At 40.6% G+C, this 16,328-nt stretch overlaps 1 protein-coding gene across 1 annotated transcript; it reads right to left on the bottom strand.

Annotated features, from left to right (window-relative positions):
- Nucleotides 1-2,154: 2,154 nt before the first annotated feature.
- LOC138894155 (uncharacterized) lies at nucleotides 2,155-13,647 on the bottom strand. The gene is made up of 10 exons (XM_070178837.1): nucleotides 13,258-13,647; nucleotides 12,697-12,913; nucleotides 8,852-9,182; nucleotides 8,297-8,381; nucleotides 7,636-7,760; nucleotides 4,453-4,767; nucleotides 3,802-4,127; nucleotides 3,107-3,552; nucleotides 2,835-2,996; nucleotides 2,155-2,343 (listed from the first exon to the last, which is right to left on the bottom strand). Exons 1-10 carry the CDS (start codon nucleotides 13,645-13,647, stop codon nucleotides 2,155-2,157), a joined length of 2,586 nt encoding a protein of 861 aa, XP_070034938.1.
- Between the last annotated feature and the right edge of the window lie 2,681 nt (nucleotides 13,648-16,328).

Raw genomic sequence — 16,328 nt, forward strand, 5'->3', positions numbered from 1 at the left:
GGTCCCACCGGCTCAACCACATATGGTATCTTCTCCTGAGCTGGAGCAACTGGTGGCTCCACAGATGATGCTCTAGCTGCAGTACGAGCTGCACCTCGGCTTCTATTATGTCCCCGACCTCTCACGACCCTAGCTGGTGGTATTGGTGGTTGTCTTCCTGATCCAGTCGCAAGTTTCCTCACCATTTGTGAGAGAATAATATAATAGAAGTTTAGTTTCTAGGATCAACAAATCTGCACGACAAGACTACATAAAAGTAAAGTTTCCTAACGGTTCGGTAGCCTCTTAAAGATAAGTACAGATGTCTTCGTACCGATCCAAAAGACTATAATAAACTTGCTCATGACTCGTAACTCCTATGAATCTAGGGCTCTAATACCAACTTGTCATGACCCAAAATTCCAACCCGTCGTGATGGCGCCTGAACACCGGCTAGGCAATCCGAAACATAATAATAAAGGGAATAGAACAACGGTACTTATAAATAATAGCATAAGTCTGAAATCTCAATAAAGCCAAATACTGCTAATACAAGTACAATTCCCCAAAAAATGGTATGTACGGAGTCATGAGCTTTACAACTGAATACAAATCTGAAACTGAACAATAATAACACTGTCTGAACCATAGCAACAATATGTAAGAAAAAGGACAAGTCAAACTGTGACCAAGGATGCATCTCTACCTCACCTCTCGAAGATAGTATAACAAGCAAGCCTACTGCTGGCAAGTCGTCCCATGCCTAGATCTGTACAATTAAGTGCAGAGTATAGTATGAGTACAACCGACCCATGTACTCAATAAGTATCGTAACTAACCTCGGTAAATTAAAATAAGGACGAATTAATAAATGATGCTAGCTATCAAGTGTGTAGTTTCATCAATTAAACAAGTACATAACAATAAAGGATCAAGTCATAAAGCACATGACGAAACATCTGTGTGTGTATGTGTACAGTTTCTCAAATACTCTGCTCAGGCAATATTTGCATATAGAGATGATATGCAGTTAAATCGGGTAAATAATCAAGGAAATTTCAAGTAAAGATGAAATACAAAATCCAAACAAACACGTGCCAGATTTCCTCAATCTTTCCATATCCGTACCAAACCACTGATCAGTTTTCCTCAATATCTATGTATACACCATCAAGAGAGAAACTTGAGAGGATGACCCTAGGGGAATGGATCCATATCCACACGCAAACATGACCAATTCAACGTGCTACCAGCCCGGCGTGGTCATAGGCTTAATATCATAATCCACCCTGCATGGTCATAGGCATAACAATACAATCCACCCGGCGTGGTCACAGGCACAACAACACAATCCGCCCGGCGTGGTCATAGGCATAACAACACAATCCGCCCGTCAGGGTCATAGGTACCCAGTCCAATCATATCATGCAGGAGGAAATAAACAAGAATACATATATGTAACGAATGAATATCAAATATTATGCTCCTGGACTGGTATAAATGACATGCTAAAGTGTAGGTATGTGCAAAGTGTACTATCATAGCTCAAATCGGCAATTTCATCACAGGGTGTTCCTTTTTGGTAAGATACTGCTCGTGAGGCCATGGTTGGTGTTGTTTTTATGTTATGTTGTGTCATTGGTTCATGTATATGTTGTTAGGACTAGTTTTGGGATTCTATAACAGGTGGATAGGCACACTTACAGGGGAAACTCTGCCGAAAGGTTTGGGAATTTAGGGAGTCGGTAAAAGATTTGGGGGACTATTGGTTCAAGAAGTAATAGCTGAATCATAGTGGCTGCTAGTGACGGACTTCGACCCTTATTTGAGGACGAAGCTCTTAAGCGGAGGAGGATGTAAGGCCCCGTAAAACTTTACCTAAAACCCGGGGTTTCGTAGTGCCAAAGTAGACTTATGTGTTGACGATTGTAGAGACTTGGGGAAAATATTTGGACCATTATGCGGCCGCATAACCCATCACAGACCCAACACAAAATGCATTATCCAAGACCGACAACTACAACAACAGTGGCTTCCTAGGCTCGGGAGGAACCAACACTGGTGGATTTGACAAATACTCCATAATTCTATTGAAGGCTTTCTGACACTCTTCTGTCCATTTTGTAGCAACATCCTTTTTCAGCAGCTTGAAATAGGTTCACAAATTACTATAGACTAGGCTATTAAACGGTTAATGTAATACAGTCTACCCAGGAAACTCATCACATCCTTCTTACTCTTGGGCGGTGGCAACACTTGAATAGCTTTGTTCTTTGAAGTATCCACCTCTATTCCTTTTTTGCTTACAATGAAACCTAGCAATTTTCCAGCAGGGACTTTGAATGTGCATTTTGCAGGATTAAACTGTAAGGTCCCGTAAAATTTTATCTAAAGCCTGGGGTTTCGTGGTTCTGACATTTTGGGTTGAACAATGCGTTGGGGAGTTGAAATTTCTTTTTGGAAGTGCAGGGCATTTCTACGGTCCATTATGCAGTCACAGATCTGATCTGCGGACCGTAGATCTGGCGCAGATTGAAGCAGAAACTTGGGCAAATTTTTTGCCCATTATGCGACCGCATAATCATTTTGCGAGTCGTATAACCCATTGCAGAACCAACACAAAATGCGTTATCCAAGATCGACAGGTACAACAATAGTGGCTTCCTAGGCTCGGGAGGAACCAACACTGGTGGATTTGACAAATAGTCCTTAATTCTGTTGAAGGCTTTTTGACACTCTTCTGTCCATTTTGTGGCAGCATCCTTCTTTAGCAGCTTGAACATAGGTTCATAAATTACTATAGACTAGGCTATGAAACAGTTGAAGTAATTCAGTCTACCCAGGAAACTCATCACATCCTTCTTACTCTTGGGCGGTGGCAACTCTTGAATAACTTTGATCTTTGAAGGATCCAGCTCAATCCCTTTTCTGCTTACAATGAAATCTACCAATTTTCCAGTAGGGACACTTAATGCGCATTTTGTAGGATTCAACAGTAAGGCCCCATAATATTTTACCTAAAATTCAGGATTTTGTGGTTCAGACCTATTGGGTTGAACAGTGTGTTGGGGAGTTGAAGAGAATTTTTTGAAGTGCAGTGCATTTCTGCGGTCCATTCTGTGCTCACAAAACTGATATGCAGACCGTAGATCTGCCGCAGATTGAAGCAGAAACTTAGGAAATGTTTTGGACCATTATGCGGCTGCATAATCGTTTTGCGGGCTGCATAACCCATCGCAGACCCAGCACAAAATGCATTATCCAAGACCGACAGGTACAACAACAGTGGCTTCCTAGGCTCGGGAGGAACCAACACTGGTGGATTTGACAAATACTCCTTAATTTTGTTGAAGGCTTTCTGACACTCTTCTGTCCATTTTGTGGAAGCATCCTTCTTCAGCAGCTTGAAAATAGGTACATAAATTACTGTAAACTGGGCTATGAAACGGTTGATGTACTTCATTCTACCTAGGAAACTCATCACATCCTTCTTACTCTTGGGCGGTGGCAAATCTTGAATAACTTTGATATTTGAAAGATCTAGCTCTATCCCTTTTATGCTTACAATGAAACCTAGCAATTTTCTAGCAGGGACTTTAAATGCGCATTTCGCAGGATTCAACTGTAAGGCCGCGTAAAATTTTACCTAAAATTCGGGGTTTCGTGGTTCGGACATTTTGGGTTGAACAGTGTGTTGGGCAGTTGAAGAAAATTTTTGGAAGTGCAGGGCATTTTCTGCGGTCCAGTGCAGATTGAAGTAGAAACTTGGGCAAATTTGCGGTCCATTATGCTGTCGCATAATCATTTTTCGGGCCGCATAACCCATTGCAGAACCAGCACAAAATGTGTTATTCAAGATCGACAGGTACAACAACAGTGGATTCTTAGGCTCGGGAGGAACCAACACTGGTGGATTTGACAAATACTCCTTAATTCTGTTGAAGGCTTTCTGACACTCTTCTTTCCATTTTGTGGCAGCATCCATCTTCAGCAGCTTGAAAATAGGTTCACAAATTACTGTAGACTGGACTATGAAATGTTTGATGTAATACAGTCTGTCTAGGAAACTCATCACATCCTTTTTACTCTTGGGCAGTGGCCACTCTTGAATAACTTTTACCTTTGAAGGATCCAGCTCTATCCCTTTTCTGCTTACAATGAAACGTAGCAATTTTCTAGCAGGGACTTTGAAAGCGCATTTTGCAGAATTCAACTGTAAGGCCCCGTAAAATTTTACCTAAAACCTGAGGTTTTGCATTCGAACTTTTTGGGTTAAACAGTGCGTTGGGGAGTTGAAGAAATTTTTTGGAAGTGCAGGGCATGTCTGCGGTCCATTCAGCGGTCGCAGAACTGATCTACAGATGGTAGATCTGCCGCAGATAGAAGAGGAAACTTGGGTAAATTTTTGGACCATTATGCGATCCATTATGCGGCCGCATAATCATTTTTTGGGCTGTATAACCCATCGCAGACCCAGCACAAAATGCATTATCCAACACCGACAAATACAACAATAGTGGCTTCCTAGGCTCGGGAGGAACCAACACTGGTGGATTTGACAAACACTCCTTAATTCTGTTGAAGGCTGTTTGACAATCTTCTGTCCATTTTGTGACAACATCCTTCTTCTGTAGCTTGAAAATAAGTCCACAATTTACTGTAGACTGGGCTATGAAACAAATGATGTAATTCAGTCTACCCAGGAAACTCATCATATCCATTTTACTCTTGGACGATAGCAACTCTTGAATAACTTTGATCTTTGAAGGATCCAACTCTATCCCTTTTCTGCTTACAATGAAACTTAGCAATTTTCCAGCAGGGACTTTGAATGCACATTTTACAGGATTCAAATGTAAGGCCCCGTAAAAGTTTACCTAAAACTCGGGGTTTCATGGTTCAGAATTTTTGCGTTGAATAGTACGTTGGGGAGTTGAAGAATGTTTTTGGAAGTGCAGGGCATTCTGCGGTCCACTCTGTGGTCGCAGAACTGATCTGAGGACGGCAGATCTACAGTAGATCGAAGAGGAAACTTGGGTAAAGTTTTGGACCATTATGCGGTCCATTATACAACCGCATAACCCATCACAGACCCAACACAAAATGCAATATCAAAGATCAACAAGTACAACAATCATGGCTTCCGAGGCTCGGGAGGAACCAACACTGGTGGATTTAACCAATACTCCTTAATTCTGTTGAATGCTTTCTAACACTCTTCTATCCATTTTGTAGCAGCATCGTTCTTCAGCAGCTTGAAAATATGTTCACAAATTACTGTAGACTGGGCTATGAAACGGTTGATGTAATTCAGTCTACCCAGGAACCTAATCACATCATTTTTACTCTTGGGCGGTGGCACCTATTGAATAGATTTGATCTTTGAAGGATCCAGCTCTATCCCTTTTCTACTTACAATGAAATCTAGCAATTTTCCAAGAAGGACTTTGAATGCGCATTTTGTAGGATTCAACTGTAAGGCCCCGTAAAATTTTACCAAAAACCCGAAATTTTAAGGGTCAGACTTTTTGGGTTGAACAGTGCGTTGGGGAGTTGAAGAAAATTATTGGAAGTGCAGGGCATTTCTGCGGTCCATTTTGCGATCACAGAACTGATCTACGGACCGCAGATCTGCAGCAGATTGAAGCAGAAACTTGGGCAAATTTTTGGACCATTATGCGGCCGCATAATCATTTTAGGGCCGTATAACACATCGCAGACCCATCACAAAATGCATTATCCAAGATCAACAGGTACAATGATAGTGGCTTCCTAGGCTCGGGAGGAACCAACACTAGTGGATTTGACAAATACTTCTTAATTCTGTTGAAGGCTTTTTGACACTCTTCTGTCCATTTTGTGGCAGCATCCTTCTTCAACAGCTTGAAATAGGTTTATAATTTACTGTAGACTGGGCTATGAAACAATTGATAAAATTCAGTCTACCCATGAAACTCATCACATCCTTCTTACTCTTGGGCGGTGGAAACTCTTGAATAGCTTTGATCTTTGAAGGTTCCAACTCTATCCCTTTTCTGGTTACAATGAAACCTAGCAATTTTCCAGTAGAGACTTTGAATGCGCATGTTGCAGGATTCAACTGTAAGGCCCCGTACACTTTATCTAAAACTCAGGGTTTCTTGGTTCGGACCTTTTGGGTTGAACAGCACGTTGGAGAGTTGAGATTTCCTTTTGGAAGTGCAGGGCATTTCTGCGGTCCATTCTACGATTACAGAACTGATCTGCAGACCGCATAAATGATCTACGGACTGCAAATCTGCCGCAGATTGAAGCAGAAATTGGGGCAAAATTTTGGACCATTATGCGGTCCATTATGCGGCCGCATAATTATTTTGCGGGCCGCATAACCCATCGTAGACCCAACAAAAAATACATTAGCCAAGATCGACAAGTATAACAATAGTGGCTTCCTAGGCTGGGGAGGAACCAACACTAGTGGATTTGACAAACACTCCTTAATTCTATTAAAGGCTTTCTCACACTCTTCTGTCCATTTTGTCGCAGCATCCATCTTCAGCAGTTTGAAAATAGGTTTACAAATTACTGTAGACTGGGCTATGAAATAGTTGATGTAATTCAGTCTACCCAGGAAACTCATCACATCCTTCTTACTCTTGGCCGGTGGCAACTATTGAATAACTTTGATCTTTGAAGGATCCAACCTTATCCCTTTTGTGCTTACAATGAAACCTAGCAATTTTCCAGTAGGGACTTTGTATACGCATTTTTCAGGATTCAACTATAAGGCCCTGTAAAATATTACCTAAAACCCAGGGTTTCGTGGTTCAGACTTTTTGGGTTGAACAGTGCGTTGTGGAGTTAAGGAAAATTTTAGGAAGTGCAGGGCGTTTCTACGGTCCATTATGCGGTCGCAGAACTGATCTGCGACCGCAGATTAAGGAAGAAACTTGGGCAAATTTTTGGACCATTATGCGGCCGCATTATCATTTTGCGGGCCGCATAACCCATCATAGACCCAGCACAAAATGCATTATCCAAGATCGACAGGTATAACAACAGTGGCTTCCTAGGCTCGGGAGGAACCAACACTGGTGGATTTGACAAGTACTCCTTAATTCTGTTGAAGGCTTTCTGACATTCTTTTGTCCATTTTGTGGCAGCATCCTTCTTCAACAGTTTGAAAGTAGGTCCAAAATTACTGTAGACTGGGCTATGAAACGGTTGATGTAATTTAGTCTACCCAGGAATCTCATCACATCCTTCTTACTATTGGGCGGTGGCAACTCTTGAATAGCTTTGATCTTTGAAGGATCCAGCTCTATCCCTTTTCAGCTTACAATGAAACCTAGCAATTTTCCAGTAGGGACTTTGAATGCGCATTTTTTAGGATTTAATTGTAAGGCCCCGTAAACTTTTTTACCTAAAACCCGAGATTTCATGGATCAGACCTTTTGAGTTGAACAGTGCATTGGGGAGTTGAAGAAATTTTTTGGAAGTGCAGGTCATTTCTGCAGTTCATTCTACGGTCGCAGATCTGCCGTATATTGAAGCAAAAACTTGGGCAAATGTTTGGACCATTATGCGGTCTATTATGTGGTCGCATAATCATTTTGCGGGCCGCATGATCCATCGCAGACCCAGCACAAAATGCATTAATACAAGATCGACACTTACAGCAAAAGTGGCTTCCTAGGCTCAGGAGGAACCAATACTGGTGGATTTGACAGATACTCCTTAATTCCGTTGAAGGCTTTCTGACACTCTTCTGTCCATTTTGTGGCAGCATCCTTCTTGATCAGCTTGAAAATAGGTTCACAAATTACTGTAGATTGGGCTATGAAATGGTTGATGTAATTCAGTCTACCCAGGAAACTCATCACTTCCTTCTTATTCTTGGCCGGTGGAAACTATTGAATAACTTTAATCTTTGAAGGATCCAACCTTATCCCTTTTGTGCTTACAATGAAACGTAGCAATTTTCCAGTAGGGACTTTGAATACGCATTTTTTAGGATTCAACTGTAAGGCCCTGTAAAATATTACCTAAAACCCAGGGTTTCGTGGTTCGGACTTTTTGGGTTGAACAGTGCGTTGTGGAGTTAAAGAAAATTTTAGGAAGTGCAGGGCGTTTCTACGATCCATTCTGCGGTTGCAGAACTGATCTGCGACCGCAGATTAAGGCAGAAACTTGGGCAAATTTTTGGACCATTATGCGGTCCATTATGCGGCCGCATTATCATTTTGCGGGCCACATAACCCATCACAGACCCAGCACAAAATGCATTATCCAAGATCGACAGGTATAACAACAGTGGCTTCCTAGGCTCGGGAGGAACCAACACTGGTGAATTTGACAAGCACTCCTTAATTCTGTTGAAGGCTTTCTGACATTCTTTTGTCCATTTTGTGGCAGCATCCTTCCTCAACAGTTTGAAAGTAGGTTAATAAATTACTGTAGACTGGGCTATGAAACGGTTGATGTAATTCAGTCTACCCAGGAATCTCATCACATCCTTCTTACTATTGGGCAGTGGCAACTCTTGAATAGCTTTGATCTTTGAAGGATCCAGCTCTATCCCTTTTCAGCTTACAATGAAACCTAGCAATTTTCTAGTAGGGACTTTGAATGCGCATTTTTTAGGATTTAATTGTAAGGCCCCGTAATAGTTTTTACCTAAAACCTGAGGTTTCGTGGATCAGATCTTTTGGGTTGAACAGTGCGTTGGGGAGTTGAAGAAATTTTTTGGAAGTGCAGGTAATTTCTGCGGTTCATTCTACGGTCGCAGATCTGCCGCATATTGAAGCAAAAACTTGGGCAAATGTTTGGACCATTATGCGGTCCATTATGTGGCCGCATAATCATTTTGCGGGCCGCATGATCCATCGCAGACCCAGCATAAAATGCATTATCCAAGATTGACATGTACAACAAAAGTGGCTTCCTAGGCTCAGGAGGAACCAACACTAGTGGATTTGACAGATACTCCTTAATTCCGTTGAAGGCTTTCTGACACTCTTCTTTCCATTTTGTGGCAGCATCCTTCTTGATCAGCTTGAAAATAGGTTCACAAATTACTGTAGACTGGGCTATGAAATGGTTGATGTAATTCAGTCTACCCAGGAGACTCATCACATCCTTCTTACTCTTGGACGGTGGTAACTCTTGAATAGCTTTGATCTTTGAAGGATCCAGCTTTATCCCTTTATTGCTTACAATGAAACCTAGCAATTTTCCAGCAGGGACTTTGAATGCACATTTTATAGGATTCAACTGTAAGGCCCCGAAAAAGTTTACCTAAAACCCGAGGTTTCGTGGTTCAGACGTTTTGGGTTGAACAGTGCCTTGGGGAGTTGAAATTCTTTTTTGGAAGTGCAGGGCATTTCTGCGATCGCAGTACTGATCTGCGGACTGTAGATCTGCTGCAGATTGAAGCAGAAACTTGGGCAAAGTTTTGGACCATTATGCGGCCACATAATCATTTTGCGGGCCGCATAACCCATCGCAGACCCAGCACAAAATGCATTTTCCAAGACCGACAGGTACAACAGTGTCTTCCTAGGTTCGGGATGAACTAACACTGGTGGATTTGACACATACTCGTTAATTTTGTTGAAGGCTTTCTGACACTCTTCTATCCTTTTTGTGGCAGCATCCTTCTTCAGAAGCTTGGAAATATGTTCACAAATTATTGTAAACCGAGCTATGAAACGGTTGATGTAATTCAGTCTACCGAGAAAACAGTCTTCATTTTTTGAACTCGATCTGCACCGGGGCTTCATTTTTTCTAATTTTTGAACCCGACCCCATTCTTATAAAATAGTCTTAGGGATCATTTTAGAAGGTTAAAACTTATATTTTAGAGAGAGGAAGGTGGTCTAGAGTGAGAAAAAGAATTTTAAGTCACTTGTTCATCAATCTTTGCTCAAGCCTTGAAGAATTCTCTAGGGTAAGTCACAAGGTCTTCTTCAAAAAGATCAAAATTGCCAGGATTCCGGAACTGTGTAGTGAATTAAGGAAAGCTCAAAGCGAGGCATGTTGGCTAATACCTTCTTTTAGAATTGAACCCCACAATGGCCTTGTAAGTCTCGTGATGCTCATTATAAATTGATTATTCCAAATAAGCCTTGTGTCAAAATAAATATATGTTCAATACGTATTCCAAAGATTCTTGTTATTTTGAATTACTGTTTGAGAATGTGGTTTAAGTATGGGCTGTGTGTTATTATAATATGATTTTAAAATGTGATTCTAATGAAAGCTATCATGTCAGATTGTGTAAGAAATCACATGTGCCTAAGACCCTAAATTTCTCAAATATGTGTTTAAAGTCTTAATTTGAAAGGCCTTGTTGTTGATTATCCATGATGATATTTGAAAGTGAAAGAAGATAACATGAAATATGATGTGCGGCCAACGTGCCAAGGATGATATTGCGTCATGTCCATGGGTGCCAATTAAATGAATGATATGCAAAAGATTACGAAATAAGTGGTAAATCCTTTTAATAATAAATGCTTTGGGAGTATCGATTAGCCACTGAGGAAGGATAGGTCGCAATAACCTAACCCCGAAACTATACGTGCCGGCGTAGGAGTGATTGAGGGGTAAATCCCTATTTTAATGTGGTGAGATTGTTTCCCCTTATATGGGATGAGATTGATGTGTTGAGTTGTTTCCCCTTATATGGGATAACATTATTGCTAGCGAGATGTGATGTGATGTCGACCCACACGGCATTGTGGCGAGACGGCTTAGCCTATCTTGCTAAGATAGGACGCCATGCCACGTACTTAGTGGTATTGTGAATGGATGTCTCGGGGTGAGACGGCTTAGCCGATGGGACTGAGATCGGACTCCGTGCTAAAACATGGTGGTGTATTGGTGCTAAAGATCTCCCAACTTAAAAAGATTGGAACATACTTGGAATTTGCCTTTTCCCTAACTTTACACCTTGATACTATTTGATTCTCTTATTGATTTCATGTTTCGTTCTTCGTTTGTTGTTACTCGTTCTATTGAGAGGGTGTTTAGTTTTACATACTAGTAATATTTTATATGTACTAACATCCATTTTGTTTGGGGTGCTGCATCTTAATAGATGCAGGTGGTATTGATCAGTGATAGTAGCACACCCTCTCCTCAGCTGACTTGGTGAGCCCCACTTTATTTCGGGGTCTTGTATCTCTTGTTCCATGTACATAGTGTTTTGAGGTATAGCCGGGGCCTTATTGCCAGCACTATCGTAGCACTCTTTTGTTTCTGTTAGAGGCTCAATAGACATAGTGTGGGTTGTATCTTGTCTTTGGGAAGGTTAAACTAAAAATGTTGAAATCGTATCATCTGTTCCACATTATCTATGATTGTACAGTGTACTGTTTTGGAGACTTGCTAATGACGTAATTAATGGAAATGAACTGGTGATATTCACACGACCTCTTACTGTCTAATTAATAAAATGTATCCTTCTCTTTATTCATGGGTGAGTTGGGTAGACGATATTGTGCAGGCTTGCTTGACCGGGGTAACTCTGTTGAGCGCCGGTCGCGCTCCCCGAGGTCAGGGCGTGACATCAACTTCAAACTATACCTCCGTAAATGTTCGAAAAACTTCCTCAGGTCGTCCAAATGTTCTGAACTCTTCCAAGACTTGATGATGACATCATCCACATATACCTCGATCTCTTTGTGAATCATGTCGTGAAAGAGGGTTGTCATGGCCCTCATGAAAGTAGCGCCAACATTTTTGAGACCGAACCACATGACTCTGTAGCAGTAAACTCCCCAAGGTATAGTGAAAGCAATCTTTTTTGCATCTTCTTCGTGCATCAGGATCTGGTGGTACCCGACGAAACAATACACGAACGACTGCAGTTGATGCTTCACGTAGTTGTCGATGAGGATATGAATATTTGGTAAAGGGAAATCGTCTTTGAGGCTAGCTTTGTTGAGATCTCGATAATCCACACATATACTGATCTTCCCATCCTTCTTGGGCACTGGGACGATATTTGCCAACTATGTGGGATAATTTGTGACCCTGACTACGTTCGTTTCTATTAGCTTGGTTACTTCCTCTTTTATCCTCAAACTCAAATTTGGCTTGAATTTTATAAGTTTTTGTTTGACTGGTGGTACAGCAGGATCGATAGGCAATCAATGAAAAATGATATTGGTACTCAACCCAGCCATGTCGTTATATGACCATGCGAATATATTGATATATTATCGGAGGAGCTCGTACAATTCTTCATTTTGCTCTACTTCTAGATGGATGCTGATTCGTGTTTCTTTTACGTCCTCTTCGCTTCCGGGGTTGACCACTTCTATCTCTTATGGGAGATTATCTGGCATCATAATCTCGTTGTATTCCTCGTAATCTGGATTGCTTTGCTCGAGGGTTTCGTTACATGTCATAATCGCGAAATGCGAATTTTTATCATTTTGATTACTGAAAAGAAAAAATTAAGTATAAATGAAGAGATAAATAAATTTGCAATAGTTTCAAGAAAGCAATTTACCTCAATTGACCGTGCTCTCTTTGTTTTCCAAAAATCATACAATTCTACACTACCAAGACTCCCGGCATACCAAAGACGGGCTGACGGTCCAATTCCGTAGGTCCTCTCCTAGTTCGGCATTCCAAATGGTCAGTGTCTTGGTATCAATTCCTTCACAGCATTCCTCGATCATGGTCATGAATAGCCTTCCCATTCCATCAACGATGTTGAGCTCTGACTCGTAATCGAAACACGCTCTGGCACAAAAGCTTTTTTCCCGAAGCTATCGGTACAATTCTTCCAAGTCGGAGGCTGATACCCTATGCCGGCTCTTCCTTTTTGCCCATTTGTATCAATCGGCTCTGTTATCCCATTTGATCGAGCTCCCAGGCCGGTTCCTGGGATGTACCCATACTTCATCATTTCCCTTATGGACATATTTGATCTATACGATGACTACATTCCCAAGTTTTTCTCAGTCTCTTCTATATCAGTGGTCTGCATGATCTCAACTGCATGGAAAGCGACCCCGTTTAATCCTTCTATGAATGGGACTGCATGTTCCAGATAAGTTGATTGGCTCTATTCGTCTTGTACAACCCCATTCAAACTTTCATACATTGGTGTAGGGTAGATGGGACGGCCCCTGCCATGTGTATCCATAGTCTTTCTAACAGTAAGTTGTATGAAGATTAAATATCCATCACTTGGAATAGTATGATAAACACAACTGGTCCAATCTGCAGAACCAAATAAATTTCTCCAATGACATCCTTCTACGACCCGTCAAAAGATCTTACCCTCACATGACTTTCCTTGACTTCTCTTAGATGGATACCAAACTCTTGGAGAGTAGAGAGCGGACAGATATTGACTCCTAATTCTCCATCAACCAGTACTCGGGACACTACCGTATCCCCACATTTGACAATGATGTGTAGAGCTTTGTTGTAACCCACGCCTTCGATAGGAAGCTCATCTCTTCGAAAAGTGATCTTATTTTCTTCGACCATTTTCCCAATGGTTGCTGCCAGTGCTTCATTGGTGGTGTTGCTCAGCACGCTCACCCCACTTAACACTTTCATCAGGGCATCTTTATGACTGTCAGAACTCATCAGTAAATCCATGATTGATATTTGTGCCGCAGTTTTTTTCAGTTGTTCCTCCATGAAGTATTCTTTGGTCGACATCTTCTTCAAATATTCTGCAGCCTCCAGATTTGTTATATTTCTTCTCTGAATCTGCTCCCTTCTAGATTCCCTCAGTTTACATCCTCAGGAGCGTAACAACTCCCCAAGCTAGTCATACCGTGAGCTGCCGCAAAATCTATCATCTTGGCTTTCCCTTTCTATTGATATGTCCATGGGACTGTGTTGGTTTCCCGATCCTCTTCACCCGTAGTAGCAGCAGCGGGCTGTTGTTGGTAAGTCTGGACCATCACCGTAGCTTTTAATTTTACTGTGATCATCGGGGTCCTTTGAGGTGGGATCCTTGCAGCCTCAGCGTTTCCTATTGTGACAATGGTTCCTTTCAAGTCATATTATTCATTTAAGGTGATCATATTAGCCCGATGATTTGGCAGCATATTGCGATTCACATTGGGCGGAGCCGGGGTTCACTGAATGGCTCCACTTTTGATCAATGACTTAATTTCATTTTTCAGTCTGAAACAATCTTCAATATCATGCCCTAGTACGTTTGAGAGGTACACGCACCGTTTGGTTGCATCAAATATTTTGAGGGATACTCAAAAACCCTTCCTTCTATCGGATGTATCAAACTTGATCTCCTCGGTCTTTCAAACAGTTGGGCCAGAGGTTCAGCATTTGGGGTGTAGTTTTTGGGACCTCTCTCTTCAAAATTTGTGCGAGGTCGGGGTGCATATGTTACACCTCATGTTTTCGTGCGTGAGAGTACGTCGTAAGTCAGTTGATGTAAGCTCAGAAATGAGATCATCTTTGAAAGTACCTAGAGTAAGTTAATCATGTTATCACGGAGGTTACAAATGTTTAAGATCATGAATAACAAGTATCAAGAGGGTTGGAAGGCTTATAAGCTAAACGAATTGAAGAAAATAAGTTTCGTCGAAAGTCAACAAGTTGGGAATGTTAGAACATGTACTTTTGGGGTGGGACTAGGGTGCTTAACATACTAAGGAGGTTATGTTATGAGTTATGTTAGTCGTGTGATAGGCGTGTGTTATGTTTTGAAGTCAAGCGAGTTGTGGAACAAAAGTTGGCAAAGGTCATCACAAGTTACATTCATAAATTTGCTGAATATTAGGCTAAATGTAGCTGAGCTTTTCTCCCATTATACTTAGAATTATGGGATGATCTACCTACCAGATTGAATATCTACAAGTCTAGTTCCAACGCATTAAACCATTTGTCAATACGACATCGTAGTACAAAGATATTCATGTTTTCGCGAGACTACGCAGGAAGCCCCTATGGGACTCACTTGGTCGGTGGACGACCTTCACTTGTTTTTATCTCGTTTTTGGGATGATATTTGCTCATTTTTCTAACTCCTTACATCCACACACTCTCCAAACCCTCCTAAAAAGTTCCCCTAAGACTCCAAACAAATTTCAAAAAAAATACACCATAATCCAACATCAAAGTTAGCCAAAGGTGAAGAATAACCCCTCTATGGTGTTGTGATGTGAATGAGGATGATGGTGAGCTAAGTAAAGCTTAGGGTTTGAATTTTATCTACTGAATAAGGTATGTTTAACATCCTTTTTATGGTGTTTAAGGTTAATTACATGTTGGTTGTGGTGCTGGAGTGAAAGATTACAAGATAGCACTTGAAAGGGGAAGAGATGTTGTTATCTTTTGTTGGATTGTTTCAAGGCTATATATATATATATATATATATATATATATATATATATATATATATATATATATATATATATATATATATATATATATATATATATTGTTATGGATGGAAAATAGGGAAAATAACTTAATTATGATATGGTTTATGTTGGTATGCATGCATGTCTATTTGTTTATCAAATGAATAGGTGAAAGAAACATATGAAACTTTAGATTGGAAGTGAAGATTAACTTAAGTCACTTCCATGGTATTGTATTGCCATTGAGGGCTACTGTACGCTAAATATAACTTGGATTTCAACTTAAAGCTACTGTAGGAGGTATATGTATTGTGTTCTTGCATGTGATTAAGGTTATCTTGATTTTGATTAAGTTAAATGGATGGAATAGAAATGAACTAGTGAATAAAGTTGCTAATTGAGGTAGTTGAAGTTGTGGATTATTTCCTTTGTTATAAATATATGGTATAAGGCTGGAATCATTGATGAATGACTTCATTATCATGCTAATGATATTGTTAAGTTAATGTAAGAAGTCTATAAGGGGTGATATGGGTTATAAGGATTCAAATCGGAGCTTGCCGCTCGTCGTGAAGTAGTTGTGACTTGTTGTTATATGGTGTCTTGTTATTGATATTTATATATTGATGTATTTCTCTGGTTGTCATTGTTGGTATATTGTATTGGAGGAGGCCCTTGTTACAGGGGAGATGCTGCTGATTTACGTCAACGAGCTAATAGTTTAAGTAACAGACTTAGCCTTTACTCAACACTGATTTTGAATCTCCTTATGCTATGTTAGATTGAGTTGCGTTATTTGAAGAGGTGCTTGGAATGTATTAAGGAATCAACGGGGTTAAGGTATGTTAAGGCTAAACCTTTCCTTCATTTTGGCATGATCCCGTAACTACATGTATTTGATAACGAGACATAAAAAGAAGTTCATATTCCTTAATTTATGTACATTATCCTAGTCTCATAAGTTATCATATTCTCCCTTATCGGGACTTTATATTCAGTTAAGTA

This window comes from Nicotiana tomentosiformis, chromosome 6 (assembly GCF_000390325.3).
Source record: "Nicotiana tomentosiformis chromosome 6, ASM39032v3, whole genome shotgun sequence".
Classification (NCBI taxonomy): domain Eukaryota; kingdom Viridiplantae; phylum Streptophyta; class Magnoliopsida; order Solanales; family Solanaceae; genus Nicotiana; species Nicotiana tomentosiformis.

Bases quoted from the DNA above. Each gene is read 5' to 3' on its own strand.
- LOC138894155 (XM_070178837.1), bottom strand. From the start codon at position 13,647: ATGTCGACCAAAGAATACTTCATGGAGGAACAACTGAAAAAAACTGCG. The intron at 8,382-8,851 runs GTCTGCGATGGA...CAAACTGTTGAG, and splicing joins GATAATGCATTTTATGCTGG to GAAGGATGCTGCCACAAAAT. The intron at 4,128-4,452 runs GTCTGCGATGGG...CATTGTAAGCAG, and splicing joins GATAATGCATTTTGTGCTGG to AAAAGGGATAGAGCTGGATC.